Genomic DNA, 16,063 nt, shown 5'->3' on the forward strand with positions numbered 1-16,063 from the left:
GCCAAGGTGATGGCTTTTGGATGGAAGTAAGACTGAAGAGGAATTGTTCTTGGAATGGCTGGCAGCCATGGAGGAGTCACTCACATGACCCTCTCAAGCACTGGTCCCTGCCTACCACACTGGCAAGACAATCAGAATGAGGACAGGAGGTCAATTCATCTGTCTGGTATTTCAATTGGCCTGTAAAGCCCGGGGTGGGGGGCAGAATCTTTTTTATGCACTTCCAAACTGATTCTTGCACTACTTTGGGTAATGTCATGACGGTCAATAGAAGCGTAGTGCAGCAAATCAAAATCAAGGAAGAGATAACAATGTAAGTGAATAGAATGCCAAGTTCCAGAGAAGGTTAATAGTTACAGTCACCAACAGACCCTTCAATCTACCTGTGGTCCAACAAACTAAATGATTTGATCCTAACATAAACCAAAAATAACAGCTTGGGTCCAGTTCACTTGAAAGATCGATTTGCCCCACATGTGCCTACATGAGTGCTTCAAACTGCAGAGTTTCCACTTTTACAAGTGCCATATAATGTTTGTTTCACATCTGTTGGGAGTTAGTCTTTCAGCATGGCAGCATCTGTCCTTTGGAACTCTCTGCTGTTAACATCTGGCAGAAAACTTTGTTTACTCTTTTAGGCACTTGCTCATACTTTTAAATTTAGCTAAACAAGCCTATCTAGATTTTAGTATTTGCTTTTAAGTTTTCCCTGATTTTATCTGTGCCCATTGGCAATTGTTCCATGCAGTTTTATGAACATTGCATTTTTTTTTAAGTGGTATATAAATTTTATAAATAAACAGCATATTCCTTTACACTCTTAAGTGCCACAGTGAGGGGAACTACAGGAAAGCTGCATTACATGAAAGGGGGCACCACTCTCCAAACAAAAAAAACACAAAACAACAACATTCTTATACTCATTGGAGATTTTTAAGCAAGGGTTGGGTGGCCACCTGTCATGCATGCTTTAGTTGAGATTCCTGCATTACAGGGGGTTGGCTTAGATGACCCTCAGGGTCCCTTCCAATGCTACAATTCTATGATTCGATCCTCTGCTTACTAAGCCAGCTTCCCTTCATTCCCATTTATACAATTGTTCTTACCTTTAAAGGCATCATCCAGGTCCTCCTTATTGAAGACAATGGCCAGGTCATGAATGGCACAGGTGTGGAATTGCACTCGGAAGATCACATCTCGAGTTGGGCTACGGAACTCTTTGTGATAGCATTTCAACTGCCGGTGGGTGAAGAGAAGGGAAGGGAAGAGTCATAAGCTTGGGGACCTGCCAGAAAACAAACGATTCTCTCCACCCCACACCAACTGCACAGTATCCCAGAGTAAGCAGATTGTGGCCTGCAGACTGTGCATGTCTCCAGCATCCTATTCTGGCATCTCCAAAACTGAACCACCTACTAATGCTGCATGTAGGGGTGGATGAATCTGTCCGTGTCAGTTCTGAATTTTCTCAACCTTATGCAGTTTGCCCCATTTTTGCATCAATTTGAGAACAAAAAAATCTTCACAAATTCTGCATGCAAAATTGTGTGCATTTTTGTGTGCATCTCTCCCAATATATGCATATTTGTATGCACATTTGCCTAATACACACATTTTTATGCAAGCAATATCCCCTACTACAGGCATAGGCAAACTCGGCCCTCCAGATGTTTTGGGACTACAACTCCCATCATCCCTAGCTAACAGGACCAGTGGTCAGGGGTGATGGGAGCTGTAGTCCCAAAACATCTGGAGGGCCGAGTTTGCCTACGCCTGCCCTACTATAATGTTTTGTATGTTATTTTCACTGATATATGCATAGTGGTGCAGTTTTTGGTTGGAGGACTTGTATCATAAAATTTGGAGAAATGCAAATTTCAAAGGACAGCTGTGTTTCATTTTGCTAAGGCTGTGTACACACTATATAAGGTAAAAAAAAGGTAAAGCAACCCTGGACGGTTAAGTCTAGTCAAAGGTGACTATGGGGTTGCAGCGCTCATCTTGCTTTCAGGCCACGGGAGCCGGCGTTTGTCCACAGACAGTTTTCCGGGTCATGTGGCCAGCATGACTAAACCGCCTCTGGCACACAGAGTACCGTGACGAGTGCCAAAGTGCACGGAAACACAGTTTACCTTCCCGTCGCAGTGGTACCTATTTATCTACTTGCATTGGCATGCTTTTGAACTGCTAGGTTGGCAGGAGCTGAGACACAACAACGGGAGCTCACCCTGTCACGGGGATTCAAACCTCCAACCTTCCGATCAGCAACCCCAAGAGGCTCAGTGGTTTAGACCACAGCGCCACCCACGTCCCCACACTATATACCATATATTCAAGGCACATGCACACACAAAGAATTATGGGAACTGGAGTTTGATAAGGATGTTGGAACTTGTAGCTCTGTGAGTAGTAAGCAACAGTTCCTAGGTTTCTTTGGTGAAGAGAGGAATGTGCTTTAAATGTATGGTGTGTATGCAGCCTCATTGGTTCAGGAAGCATGAACTGAAATGTGAACAGAACTAACTTCTCTCTCATTCCTTGCTAAATTGAGTGAGCCAAAGCTCCACAACGGCAGAAAATGGACCAAAGCAAACAAATGGACCAGCTATGTTTTACTCTTACCAAGATATCTCCCTTTAAGAGTAGTCCAGGCTCTATAGTGATGCAGATGCTGGTCTGACTGTCCCCCTGCACGTTGCTATAAAAAAGAAGAAATAAGTTAAGAATAGACAGCTGGGATGCTGTTCCCTAACATTGGGTCCACATAGGAGCCTCATTTACTAGGGGCAGATCTAAACAGGAAATTGGGACAGAAGAACAGAGGAGAGTCAACCAGTGGGAGAGTTTGGGGCTGCCTTGGTTGGCTACAGTTCCTTTGCCACTCACACTGATCATTCCTGTCTTATTTGGAGAGATCAGAACAGGGGATCAGCACTATGAACATGTCAATTAGGCAAGACAACCTATAGCAATCAGCAAAGACACGCATGAGGAGCTTCCATAATAAAATTGCTGATGAGAAAGCTTGTATGGTCTTCACTAAATCTTGTCCCAGAATTTAACATGACTAGTTTGCACAATCCTAACCTCCTTTACTCAATCTAGTCAGCACTTCCACTTCTGAAGTTTCTTAATATGGAAGCTGCTACTCCATAAACAGGTACTAATCTTTCCCTACAGTGCTGCATATGTCTAGACAAATGTTTGCAGAACTCTTTCAGCTCATTCAATGCTGCTGCTGCTGCTGCTCTGCAACCAGAGATTCAATCAGTACAAGAATCAACCAAAGCTTTCGCAGGTCAAAAATCAGTCAGGACAAATTTTAATGGGTGAGGTTGAAACTGGATGACACACTTGTTGATTTGAAAACAAAAAAGAAGGTATTGAAGACTGCCTTTCTTTCCATCTCAAATTTCCTTTTGAATAAAACACATCTAATCTAAAGTTTTAGTGTAGATTTATTAAATATGAACTTTTATATTTAAGTGATTAAATATAAGTAAGCCCTCAGTTAAAACTCATCTTGGTAGCCATTTTTTTTTTTATAAAAAAAAGAATAGCCAATTAAGACCCGTAGCTGTTTCATAGACCAACAATTTGCCACCTTCCTTGGGAGAAAAGTTATACTGAGCTGAAAACAGCTTAACCCTGTAGACATACCAAAGGCTACTTAGTAGATGATGTTTTTCCCACATGGAGGAAAAATTAAGTGTCACATGCAGAGAGTCTTAAATGCTGCTCTCATGGGTGATAGTATGTCCGTAATATCTTCTCCTGCCCTTTGCTATGCCTATGCAGCTCAATAGGTCTCCCTCCTTTATGGTTTTCTTGGCAGGTTCCTGGCAAGGTAGGTTAGAGCAAAGCACAAATGATGTGCAATGAGAGCCCTCCCAGATCCCACCTCTACCCAAGATTCAGACAGAGTCCCCACCCCATTGGTCTGAAAGGAACACATGGGAAACGAGTGCTGGGAATAAAAAAAAAGAAGTGCCAATTCCAGGGCAATATTTACTAGATTCCAGATGTGTAGACAGGCTGCATAGCTTGGTATATCTTGAGGAAGGGCCGGCAGCCTAAGAAACATAAATCAGAGACAGGGAGAAAAAGACCTTCATTAGTCAGGGAGATTAGTTGGAGAAGGGAAAACAAACAGCAAGAGGCCAAGACAAACAGTCTCGCCTGGAGGAGAGCTTTCCAGTGACCCTGCAGCCAACAAGACGTGGTCTGTGACACTGACAGATGCCCTGGAAAAGAACTCGGGCACAAACAGCAGGTTCCTCCTATATTTGGAGGCATAAGGGGTTCAGGTATCTCCCTGAATGTACTGCCTAACTTCCCCTGCCCAGCTCTCTCTGTTGCAAAGGTGTGCTGTGCGCCTAAAGCCCAGAGGACAGAAAACCAAAAGAACTAGTGCAGCTTTCTGTTGGGCAGCCAAATTCAGATAAATGATACTGTACATCCAATCTGTAGGCCCAGAACATTCACATTAGATGGGTGTGTGTATGGGTATGTGTGTGTGTGTGTGTGTGTTTGTGTGTATATCAAAGTTATCAAAGAGTGCTGTGTGTAGGACCACATAGATCTAGACGGCTGAAAGCTGGGCCTTGGTGTCACAGAATGGATCACCCCATTCTTGTGATGATTTACAACTGTTGCAGCAAAATCAAAGAAGAGTTTTGTGGTACCACGTGTATATCAGTTCCTATGCTAAAGAATAAATGGACACAAATCTGGCATCTGAAACAGCAATATAACCCAGTACAGTAACATTTCAATCTCCCAGGACACTCTGCAATTCATCTTAAAGTGGCAGTACTTGAAAAACAAGTGGCTCCAACATGAAACTGCCTGACATCATCATCATCCTTTTACTCTTTCTCCCTAAGGATATCAGTGGTGTACAATAAAAACAGTAAAACAATATAAACAAGCAACAGCAAGGGGGTGGGGGGTGGGGAGTTCAGTGCAGTCAAAGTAACTAGGAGAAACCAGAAATTGTAATAACAATTGCACAATAAGAAAAGATAACCATATTGGCTCATGGGGGAAAGCCCAAAATCCTTATTAGAGGAATACCTTTATTAGGCCAACCAAACTGCCACAAAATTCCAGGTGCAACCTAAAACCTGCATAGCAGCTAACAAAGCCTCATTTGAACTCCCACTACAGCCTCCCACATTCTGCTTTAAGACTGTGATCAGATATATTCTCTTCTCTATCCCCACTGTGTTTACCATGAGCTGATGAATAGATCTGGATAAGTCAGAAGCTTGCATACTGTTTTGAGGCATTCTAGTTGGCCTAATAAAGGTATTAGACTGATATGGATTTTGGAAGTTCAGCTCTGTTCATTTGGATCTGAATAGAGTTGATGTTTTCCTTCCCCTCTACAGATGTTAATTAGCGTGGCTCTGTCAAGTGGATTGTTTTATCACCTAGCACTGCTGTTGTAAAGAGTAGCTGTGCTGATCTTGCAGGCATTCTAGCTCTAATTGAATTGTCACTATCTGCACTATTTTCTATTTCAATTCCTTCTGGTCTCACTGCTTACAATCCCTCCCCCATATGCATATACATACCTGCCAAGTAAATGTTACATTTCAAGCATCTGATTCATAGGTTCTAGTTCATAGAAGTTGATGTCATAATAAAATTTAAGGTGACACAAAACTGTTGTTCCACTGCTTTGCAGTGTCTTAGGGGCATGATACACAAGTAGAGGGAACACTGGAAATTACATAGCAGGGTGGTTCTTATGCTCTTATCAAACATCCTGAGCTGGAATTGAATAACTGCAAGAACATTCGGCCCAAGGATGTTAAAACGGATTTTACTGCAAGTAGGTGGATGAATCTGAGCTGACTTGGAACATGTGAGAACGTCTGCTCCAATTCCATGTGATAAAACCAACAGAAGCTGCCAAAATAAGCTGCTGAAAGCAAGAGCAATGGGTTAAAGGAAGACAGTTGTGGCTGTGAGTGGCCCTATCATGTTGCAGTATAAGGTGGTAAAACAAATTGCACAACTTCAGGTTAGGCATGTAGGACACCACTTCTGAATCCTCCTCCAGATAAAAAAGGAAGAAAAAGAAATCCATGCAAACAGAAAACTAGCATGTCAAGGAGAATGGTTCCTAATGTGCCCTTTCCTTGATTTGGCTTTCTGCTTGCAAGAAATTTGCAATGGAGGAGGACATTTAAAAACATGATCTGCACCCTGCATTCTACAATGGCGCAGTCTTTTCTATCTACTGAATATACTGTCACTTTGTTCTTCTGTATCTGTTGGTCCGTAGTGAGAATTACAAATTACGGGATTCCTCATCAACTAACTGACATTGTTATCTTTCAGCCTCGCAACAGCTATGTTTGCATGATGTTGGCTGGGTTGGAAAAGGCCAGTTACCTCCTTGAGACTCAAAGTTGGGAATTCCATGCATGATGACATGATGCAAGAAGAGGGGCTTGTTGTTCATTTTGATGGTACCAGACAGCAGACCACTGAAGTAGTGGACATACCTAGGGAAGAAACCACAATAGTAGTCAGGAGGTGAGTTGGAGCCTCTTAAAAGACTAATGATTCAATGAAGAAAAGTTGCCCTCTGCAAACAGTCTGTGAAACTGGGCAATTCTCTCATAGTGATTTATACTAAGGTCTCAGTCACAGGTCTCTAAATCTGCTTGTTTTTTAAACATGCTTCATGATTTTCTTAAGATATCTTAGAAGCTGGCATGAAAGATTTTTGCTCAGCAGAACTTGTCTGGAATTAGTGTGTTGCCTTCCCTGGCTTTAGGCACTGTAGGGCCTGTTTTTGAATAATCTGCCTGACAGCTGTTGGCACAAGTTTGGTTCTTTTTAGCCTTAATATTCTTGAGTACCAACCAGATATACATTTGGTGTCAAATCTTGCTAGTGCAGTTCTGGGCTTGGACAGGTATCTTCATTTGTAGTATAACATTCACAAGGATGAAATCTTGTTAAGAGGCTGCTTTATGCAGTCCTGGTGTCTCCATTTCTGGCTAACCTAGAAACATAGCCTGGGTGCCTAGACATATTTCTGTAGTCAACAGAGCCACTGGATATAGTCCCAACAGCACTAGGAGAACCAATCAAACGCCCATAGGCTACTCGGAAGTGGGGACCCTTCACACAAAAAATGGAGGTGCCGACCTAAGTCTTTTCAGTTCTTCTGTATGCATTATCTAGAGTGCCAATGGTTAACTAATCAGTTCTGATTTACTTCAGGGGTCTACAGCAGAACAACTCGTCCCCTGTTCCGCTTTATTTGCAGGGCAACTGTTTTCAGACATGAAAAATGTATTTATATTATGTAACGCAAAGTTCATATTTTGATCATATTTTGATGCTGGAACGCCCTTTAAAAAGGAGAGCTTATGCTGAGATGTCGGTAGTGGCTACAAGACAGAGGAACATTTGCCCATTAAAAACCAAAGACTCATCATGACTGGCTCCAGCACCACCTAGTGAAACTGACTGAAAATACACTGCAGGCCCAATAGGTATCTTACTTTCAGAAATTCAACACTAAGCAGAGTGTTTTTTTGCAACATAAGAAACATCCTGAGCTTTGATATCTACACTATGATAGCCATAAAGACATCCATTCTGAATGTCTCACAACGAAAGCACCCCACACTCAATAGAAGGCGGAAAACCCTCACCAGCCTGCCCTCCAGACTAACCTCTTCTGCGATGGCTGCCCCACTGGGATCACCTTGTCCTCATAGAACCTCTTCATGGCAAACCGGTCCAGAGCTTGGTCTGCACTGTGGAATAAAGAAAAGAGTTTGGCACAGACATATTCCATGGGAAAGGGGGAAAGTTCATAAGTGAGCTCGGGAAAAAGAGAGGCCCCAAGTAAGAAGAGCTTTCTTCCCCAATAATTGATATAGGGAATTTCAATAGGGATTTCAGGCTGCAATCCCAGGTCAGCTAACATGCTGCCCTCCATGTGTTGCTGGAGTTCTTTGACCCTTGCCTATTGGCCATGCTGAGTGGGGCTGATGGGAGCTGCAGCCCAATAACATCGAGAGGGCACCACACTGGCTATACACACCCAACTAGGAACAAATCCAATTGAATTCAGTAGGGGTTCTGAATAGACATGCATGGGATGGGTTATCATGCTGCCAAATGTTTTGTTTCAAATGAAAAATGATGACATTTCTAGGCATCCTATCAATAGGTTAATTGACTGCCTTGGCCAATTGACTGTATTGATGCAATAAGTCAATTGAGGTACTGATGCAATAAGCCAATCCTCAGTAGAGCAATGCATATATCACAGCTTTATGTTTCTTTCTCTAGTATAGTACATATATAATACTGTCACTTACTGGAGATTCTGCCTTGTAGAGCAGGAAATGGTCTCAGCCTAACTATAACAAACTTTTTTTCTTTTCACTGACCCCTCTGGGACCAAAAAAATTGAGACCCAGAAGATCAAAGCTTCTGCACCCCAACTCAGTGGCCCTAATGCATGTTCTCATCCCTCTTTGTTGGCCTTGTCCTCCAGTCACTCTCTCTGGCCACCTCCCTTCAAGCTCATTCCCTGGAGAATTGGCCAGCAGGAAGCTTCATTGGGGCCCTTCGTTCCCATATAAACCAAACAGAAAGGCTTTCTCCAGAAGCCAAAGCACTGTGGGAAACTTCTCCCACTCACAGAAGAATGGCCAGACAAGAGCTATTTCCCATTAGGTATTTTGTGTTCTATAGAACAGTTCTATAATCACCACCAGCTTTGATGCGGCACAAGAGCATGACTGGAGTGCCTATATTAGGATGGGTGATCTGGGACTTTACTTCAGGAAACTACATTCCAAGGTTGTTTTCTGGACTGCTATGATCAAAACAGACATGCTAAAGTTGCAGAGACTCCAGAATAGCCTGTTCCTTCTTCCACTTTACCTCTCACCACTAAAGCTACAGTCTTCACCACCCCTCATGCAACATAGCATGAGGCTCTCTTACCTGGCTGAAATGTTGCTGTAGTGCATGTAGGCAGCAATAACTACTCCTGTCCGGCCTCTGTTCCCCTGCAGAAGACATAAGCAAAACAAGTGGTTTAGAGTGACCAGTAAGAAAGTCTTGTAAAAGAGAAAGCAGCTATCCATCTCCACTAAAAGGTCTGATCTCTCCAAAGTGAATAGAACAACAATATTCAATCCATGTCGGTTTTGCCTATGTACACTTATTTCCACATCACTCTGCATTCTTTTTATTTAAAAAGTCACACAAAAAGGTGCATTTGAATACCTATTTTAAAAATGTGTTTTCTCTCAAAATGCACATTTGCAAATGTAACTTGCTACATTTTTGCACCAAGAACTCTGTCAGAACGTTCAGGAAACATGAAAGGCTGTGGGTAATTAAGTTCCAATCTACATGTTGGTCCGGAAGGTCCAAATCAGGTCAATTCATATCGGCATTTGCAAAGGTTTAATTTCTCAAGCATTCCATGGAACAATGTCCTACTGATACGTCCAGGCTTTTGAGAGGAGCAGGCTCCATTCAGACCAGGCAACCTATTACTGGAAATTAAAAGAATCAAAGGTTATGTTGGCTGGCAGGGAGAAACCGGCTGGTTGATTCCACTTCACTCTCGATTACTCCTTACAATGCATTTTCCACCAGGAAGGAAAGGCCGGTCAATAGATGTCGCTGTTCCCTTTGACACCAATTGACCTGCAGGGAATCTAAGAGGCCTTAGAGAGCTCTGATTTTGTGGCATCCTCTCATAAACCCAATCTCCACGTTGTGAAGAAAAGACTTTTCAGAGGAAACTGGTGCACCCACGGTCATACCTCAAAACACAAACTGCTCAATGTCTAACCAGAGAGCTATTTTAAAATGAGAAAGCTGCTGTAGATCTGTGCATACCTATCTGCTTCACCCTGAAACCATTGGGTATTATGTTTATTATTTCTATCTATTGTCCAGTCTTCCTCCCAAAGGAGCCCAGGGACACCCCACCCAATCCAGCCCTTGCACTGCCTTCCCAAAGCCAGGTAAGGGAAATGCCAGGCTTTGGAAGGAGGTGCAAGGCTCTGGCAGGGTCCCAGAGTCCTCCCACCTCATTCCCAAAGCTGGGAAACACTAACTAGGCTTTGGGAAGGAGGAGTGGACTCTAGGACCCTATCAGAGCCCTCGTGCCTCTTTCCCAAAACCTAGCACCTTGCTGGAATTCAGCACAAGGGTCAAATGTTGCTGAGGGCCTTTGGGCCATGTATTGGACCACCCTGACCTGGAGGGTACAACATAAGCTAACTGTGCTTCAAACAATTCTCTCTCTCAATTCAACTCCAGTGCTGGAAGCTTGAAAGGAACAGTGGAGAAATGGAGGGCAAGGAAGTACATTGGGGAGAAGTTAGCACCAACATCCCTCATCTATGTACTCTGTTTCAATTTTTAAAATGGGCGTCACCCCAATCCTGCTCCATAAGCAAGCTGGGCAGATTCACAAATAAGCATGGCTGCCCTGCTGCATGTAGTATGACTCTGAATCTGTTGTCAGGGTCTATTTTGTTTTATCTGTTGTACTTAAAACTGTGCACAGAGTTTGTTCTGATCAATCCAAAGCAGGTTACAGCATAAAGACATAAAACACAGTAACATTCAATACAATACAGCAAAAACATAAAAAGGGACCCAAACTCATAAAAAAGCACTGAAATAAAAACTGAAGTGGCGGATAAATTGCACTGCACACCCAAATGGCCTGGGGAAAACAGTAACCTTGCTGGATTGATTTGGCTTTAAGATCCTGGTTAATAAGTTGGCATTAAGTCATATTTCCCCATTTTGGACATGATGTGAAACTGCAATGTAAACTGACCAGGACCAAGGGAGAGAAAAGGGAGAGAAAGGGAGAGAGAAATGTGCAGGCCCTACAGACTTTCATGGCTTAATTATGGTTTTTAAACCCAGGAAAATCACATCTGAAAAAGCCATCAGAGTTGGATGTCATCAGCATACTCATGGCACCTCATTCCAAAAATCTCAAGCAATCTCTCCAAAGGGGTTCCATGCAGATTTCAGAACAAAGGACTACACCACCAACAGCAGAAATCCAAAGGCAGTAGAAAGCCCCAAACTATAATCTAAAAGGTATTTGATTAATTTTCCACAGTTAGCTGATGCATATCAAATCCATATGCATTTTCATCACAGAAGTCTAGTGATCTATAAAGATATACTTCCTTCTCCTTTCACAGCTTGCTAAATACCTAATCCCCATCCAACTCCCATCTTTACTCCCATACTATTCTTCCAATACTCTTATACACATTATACTTTCTGATTCCCATTACAGGCATAGAAGTAAACTGCTTCCTTTTTCCACTGCTTGCATTTCTGACTGAAGTTTAATGATCTGAACAAAACAGCAAGAATCTTTTTATAAGCAACAACACTCTCCATCCTCATACATAAGCAATGAAAGGAATAAAATGTCCAAATATAACAACAATGCAAATATGATCATTAATGCAATACCAGCAGCGTCAGGGCTGCTCCTACCATTAGGCAGAGAAAGACAGATGATGAGGGCAGGGAGGTACTAGAGGAGAGATCTGTATGCACCACACAGCCTGCATGTGCCTTCTGTGAAGCCACTCTACTGCCCACAGCTGCCATGGAGAAATAAAATTCACTTGCCAGTCTGGCCATGTGTGTTTGTCATAGGCTTGCTAAAGGGAGGGTGGACTTTCTTTCCCATCTGCTACTAGGCCAGGTTGCACTAATGTACAAAACTCCTGCAAAAGTTAGGCAATGGATACCTGAATGTCCCTGTGTGTCCTAAGCCAATCACTGAGATGATCTGGGGGAGCATATTAATGGTCTCCCATAGACCAGAAGCACAAATTATGGCAATGAGGACTCATGCCTTCCATGTAGTAGGCCCAGGTCTAGGGAATTCCTTCCCATTAGAAATCAGGCGGGCACCATCCCTGGTAAGTTTCAGATGCCAGGTTCAAATGGTGGTGGTGGTGGTGTTATTAATTGAATTTATATACCGCCCTATACGCGGAGGTCTCAGGGCGGGTCACAGAACAAAATCAGAATATAAAACCACAAAGTATATAATCAGAATAAAAACAACAACCAAATAACCCCCGCAAGCCCCCCCAAAACACACACAAACACAGAAGTGAAAAACAAATGGCTGTCATTCACACAGCCACCTATCCTGTCCTTTCCAACTAAGCAGAGGAGGGAACCACATAGAAACTCTGCAGGGAAAACTCCTTCGCTTCTCTCTCACCTTATTATGCAGAACCACCACATTGTGAGGATCAGCATTGAGCCACGTATCCATGGCCTTGCAGATGCTGCATATCTTCTCCAGGGCAGGTGTGTGCAAGTCAGGCCATCCGAAATCCAGCACCTGTGGCGGAAGGAGAGCAGAGGTTTCCAAGCAAGAGGAAGACGAAGAAGAAAGGAAGTGTTAAAGAAGATGAAGATTCCTCCCCCGGTACATTTTTGGTTAGATGTTGCTATTGAACAAAGGTATCCCAGTTTTCCCTGGAAAAGACCCTGATGTTGGGAAAGATTGAGGGCACAAGGAGAAGGGGACGACAGAGGACAAGATGGTTGGACAGTGTTCTCGAAGCTACCAACATGAGTTTGACCAAACTGCGGGAGGCAGTGGAAGACATGAGTGCCTGGCATGCTCTGGTCCATGGGGTCACGAAGAGTCGGACATGACTAAAAGACTACACAACAACAAATCCCAGTTTTGAAGGCCATTAGGCAGGATGAGGCTAGCTCAATTCAGGCACAAGATTCTGAGGCAGCATGAAAGGACAACAAATTCCCATAGTAGGGTAAAGGTAAAGGTACCCCTGCCCGTACGGGCCAGTCGTGTCTGACTCTGGGGTTGTGCACCCATCTCACTTAAGAGGCTGGGGGCCAGCGCTGTCCGAAGACACTTCCGGGTCACGTGGCCAGCGTGACAAGCTGCATCTGGCGAGCCAGCGCAGCACACAGAAATGCCGTTTACCTTCCCGCTAGTAAGCAGTCCCTATTTATCTACTTGCACCCAGGGGTGCTTTCGAACTGCTAGGTTGGCAGGCGCTGGGACTGAACGACGGGAGCGCACCCTGCCACGGGGATTTTACCCACAGCGCCACCCGCGTCCCAATTCCCATAGTACTTCATGGCATAATCCACTTTACAGAGTTTTGAGGCTGGGTTTATATGGAAAGTTGGGGAGCTCTGAGCACATTCCTTAAGAACATCTCAACAGCTTCCATAAAAACTTCGCAAAGGCCATATTTTGCATGCAGAACTGCCAATGCTAACAACCTTCATTGATGAATAATTGGCCATCCTACAGTATGGATCTGTGTGCATACTCATGTGTTGACTACGAGCATGGCTGGCTCTGCCAGGAGCTCACAAGGCAAGCCACTATTATCTCAGCCTCAGCTTCTACCCTGCTCTAAAACAGGGGGGTAATAATATTGACCTACTGTACAGGGTTGTTCTAAAGACTGCTTAGATGAAGTACTTTGAACACCATCAATAGCTTATATACAGTAAATGCTAGGTTACATTCATATCCCAATTTCTAATACTTATATCTCGTCTTTTTGCTTTGCTGTAATTTCTGACAAGTGAAGCTAGAGCCTTTGCTTGCAGAAGGAAACCACTTCCTATCTCTGTCCCAGAAATTTCTAGGAGATTGGTATTTTGCCCCTGGCTCCCCACCTGACTACAACTTGCCAACCTAGCAATATCAACCTGCTTCCACTGTCCTTTGATACATGTGGTGGCAAACCTGCAACATTAGCTGTTCCTTCAGAGCAGAGAGGCAGGCAAAGAATTTCAGCCATGTGCCTGGCCTTGGATGGATGAACAGCTTCTTTGGCAACCAAAGACAGCAGCAGCATGGTTGGATTAGTGGACAAAACAAACATGCAGAGAGAAGTACACATACAAAAGGCTTAAGGAGCAGCACATTAGAGGGAACTCCAAAAAGCAGAACAGGAACAACTCAGGCAGTCCCCTCTGAGACTGAAGCCCAGAGCCAAAAACTACATACAACTGAGGGGAAGTAGATCTGGAGGTTGAATTGTAGCATGTTTAGGTTCATAGAGTTATATAGCTGGAAGGGACCCTGAGTATCATAGAGTTTTCTTCCCCAGCCTGTCACAGATATCTCTCTTTCACCCTTTCCACCAAAAAACATGATTTATCAATAAGCATCTCCATCTTACCTTGGAATGGAGCTTGCTGATGTCATGCCTCTTCTCTGACAGGTTAAAAAGCTAGTGGATGGGAAAGAAATAAACCATGTTAGATGAGTTGGTTGATGAGGTGGAGGCCTGTGGACAACAATATGATAGAAAACTGAATGGGAGCATCCAAGGATTCCAAGGCTATGACATGTTTCTCCCCCACCACTACCACAAACACACACATGCACATGTGCTTCCTCTTCCTGGAATTGCAAGCATGAGCTGTACACTAAATAATGATAATAGTATGGATTTTCAGAGTTAGCTCCATGTACTGCTTAGGCACCCATATATTTTCTGCAATTTACTTGAATGGAAAATGAAATGGATTTGTGAATGAGGTGGGCTTTCAGGATTTTGAAGCTGCCAGCATTACGTTAACAACAAAAATGAGTGGCGTTCAACTAAGGTTTGCTCAGAGTAAACCCATTGGCATTAATGAACATAACTAAGTCTTCTTTGAGTAAATCCTAGTTGAATACCACCTAGTGGACAGAATCAGCAGCGTTGTCTATGGCGAAAGGGGTTTAGAGATGTTGTGACACAAAACCACAATGAAATTTTGAAAAGTAGAAATCAGTACAGAAGGGCTTCATCAATGACCAGGAAAATGAGTTAGGTCTAGACCAATTACAAAAGAAAGTCTGGACTTCTTTGATATGGTGCATTTGTGGGAAATAGAATATAGCTAATGATGTCAGAATTCAATGCTCACAGAACACAGTTGCTCCCAGCATATTTCTGAAGACAGTAAAAAAGCATTAAAATATCGCACTCTTATTACCAGGTAACTGTCCCCATGCTTGGATTTCAGCATCTGTGCCACCTCCTTCAGATTGCTAGAGAAGGTCTGCTCCTCCGACAAACTTGCAAAGTTGACAGCAATGATCCGTTCTGTGACATACACCAGGTCTAGCTCACAAGTATCCTCCATGGCCTGGTTTAGGCTCAAGCTCCTAGGGCAAAGAGAAGCAACTAAACCGTCAATGGCAGAGAGGAAAGAACAAAGCTTTAAAGATAGGAAAGTCTGTCTGTGTAATCTTCCCCTAGCACTGTTTGTGCATCTGTGTGCATGTATGTGTGTGTGTATATACACATCATTTTACTTTACTTGCACTGGTCTGTTGTGCAGCCAAGCTTCAACACGGCAAGGGAAGTCCAAGAAGTCCCAAGTGAGCAGGTGGAGCAAGCAACCATTGCTGCTGCTATTGCTGCCACCAGCACCTGGGGTGAGGACAGAATCGAGAAATATTCCAGCAGGCTGGTGGAGCAAGCAAAGCAAGTAATCTGGAGCAGGACTTTTAGCATGGCTGCCTGTTCTGTGGAACAGCATTCCTGTTCAGCTGTTTCCTCCCGGTTTTTGTTTATTGCACATCATCATGACACAATTGGGTGGAAGGTGATTAATAAACTATTATTATTAGCAGTAATAAATACACAAACTTGTTTCACTTTGCTTCTGCGGACAACTTTAGAGGACATTCACAGGGTGTTTCAAGTGGGCTTCTGAACATTTTTTAAAGTGCAGTTGTTCCATGGAGATTTTAATTAAATCATCATCATGTGTGCTTATGAACACTTATCAGGAGTGAGGCCATACTGTGGCTCCAAGGAAGAGAGAGACCATTCTCAACATTCTCTTTGAGCTTTTCTTTCACTGAAATACTGCACGGCAGAATATGGTTCCATTGTGCAGGATGACTGGTGCAAAATGCAGAGAATGAAATCTGGGGATACCCAGAGACTTCAGCAACCAGAGAAACTGCTGTGGGAATAATTCCAACCAAGGAATACAGCACCAT

General features: G+C 43.4%; 1 protein-coding gene across 50 annotated transcripts in view; it reads right to left on the bottom strand.

Moving 5' to 3' along the window:
• The window catches only part of TNS1 (tensin 1), a 327,340-nt gene that overhangs the window by 88,794 nt on the left and 222,483 nt on the right, over window positions 1-16,063 (bottom strand). For 36 of the 50 annotated variants that reach the window (XM_083429724.1, XM_083429722.1, XM_083429720.1 and 33 more), the window contains 9 exons: window positions 15,046-15,217; window positions 14,241-14,291; window positions 12,284-12,406; window positions 8,992-9,056; window positions 7,704-7,787; window positions 6,406-6,518; window positions 4,013-4,073; window positions 2,623-2,698; window positions 1,107-1,236 (listed from right to left, as the gene is read on the bottom strand). In XM_083429724.1, the coding sequence (XP_083285850.1) occupies window positions 1,107-1,236; window positions 2,623-2,698; window positions 4,013-4,073; window positions 6,406-6,518; window positions 7,704-7,787; window positions 8,992-9,056; window positions 12,284-12,406; window positions 14,241-14,291; window positions 15,046-15,217 (875 nt within the window). The remainder of the gene's footprint in view (window positions 1-1,106; window positions 1,237-2,622; window positions 2,699-4,012; window positions 4,074-6,405; window positions 6,519-7,703; window positions 7,788-8,991; window positions 9,057-12,283; window positions 12,407-14,240; window positions 14,292-15,045; window positions 15,218-16,063) is intronic. The other 14 variants (XM_083429717.1, XM_083429725.1, XM_083429723.1 and 11 more) reach the window with 1 other exon arrangement.

The sequence above is a fragment of the Podarcis tiliguerta genome, assembly GCF_965153285.1.
Source record: "Podarcis tiliguerta genome assembly, chromosome: 1".
Taxonomy (NCBI): domain Eukaryota; kingdom Metazoa; phylum Chordata; class Lepidosauria; order Squamata; family Lacertidae; genus Podarcis; species Podarcis tiliguerta.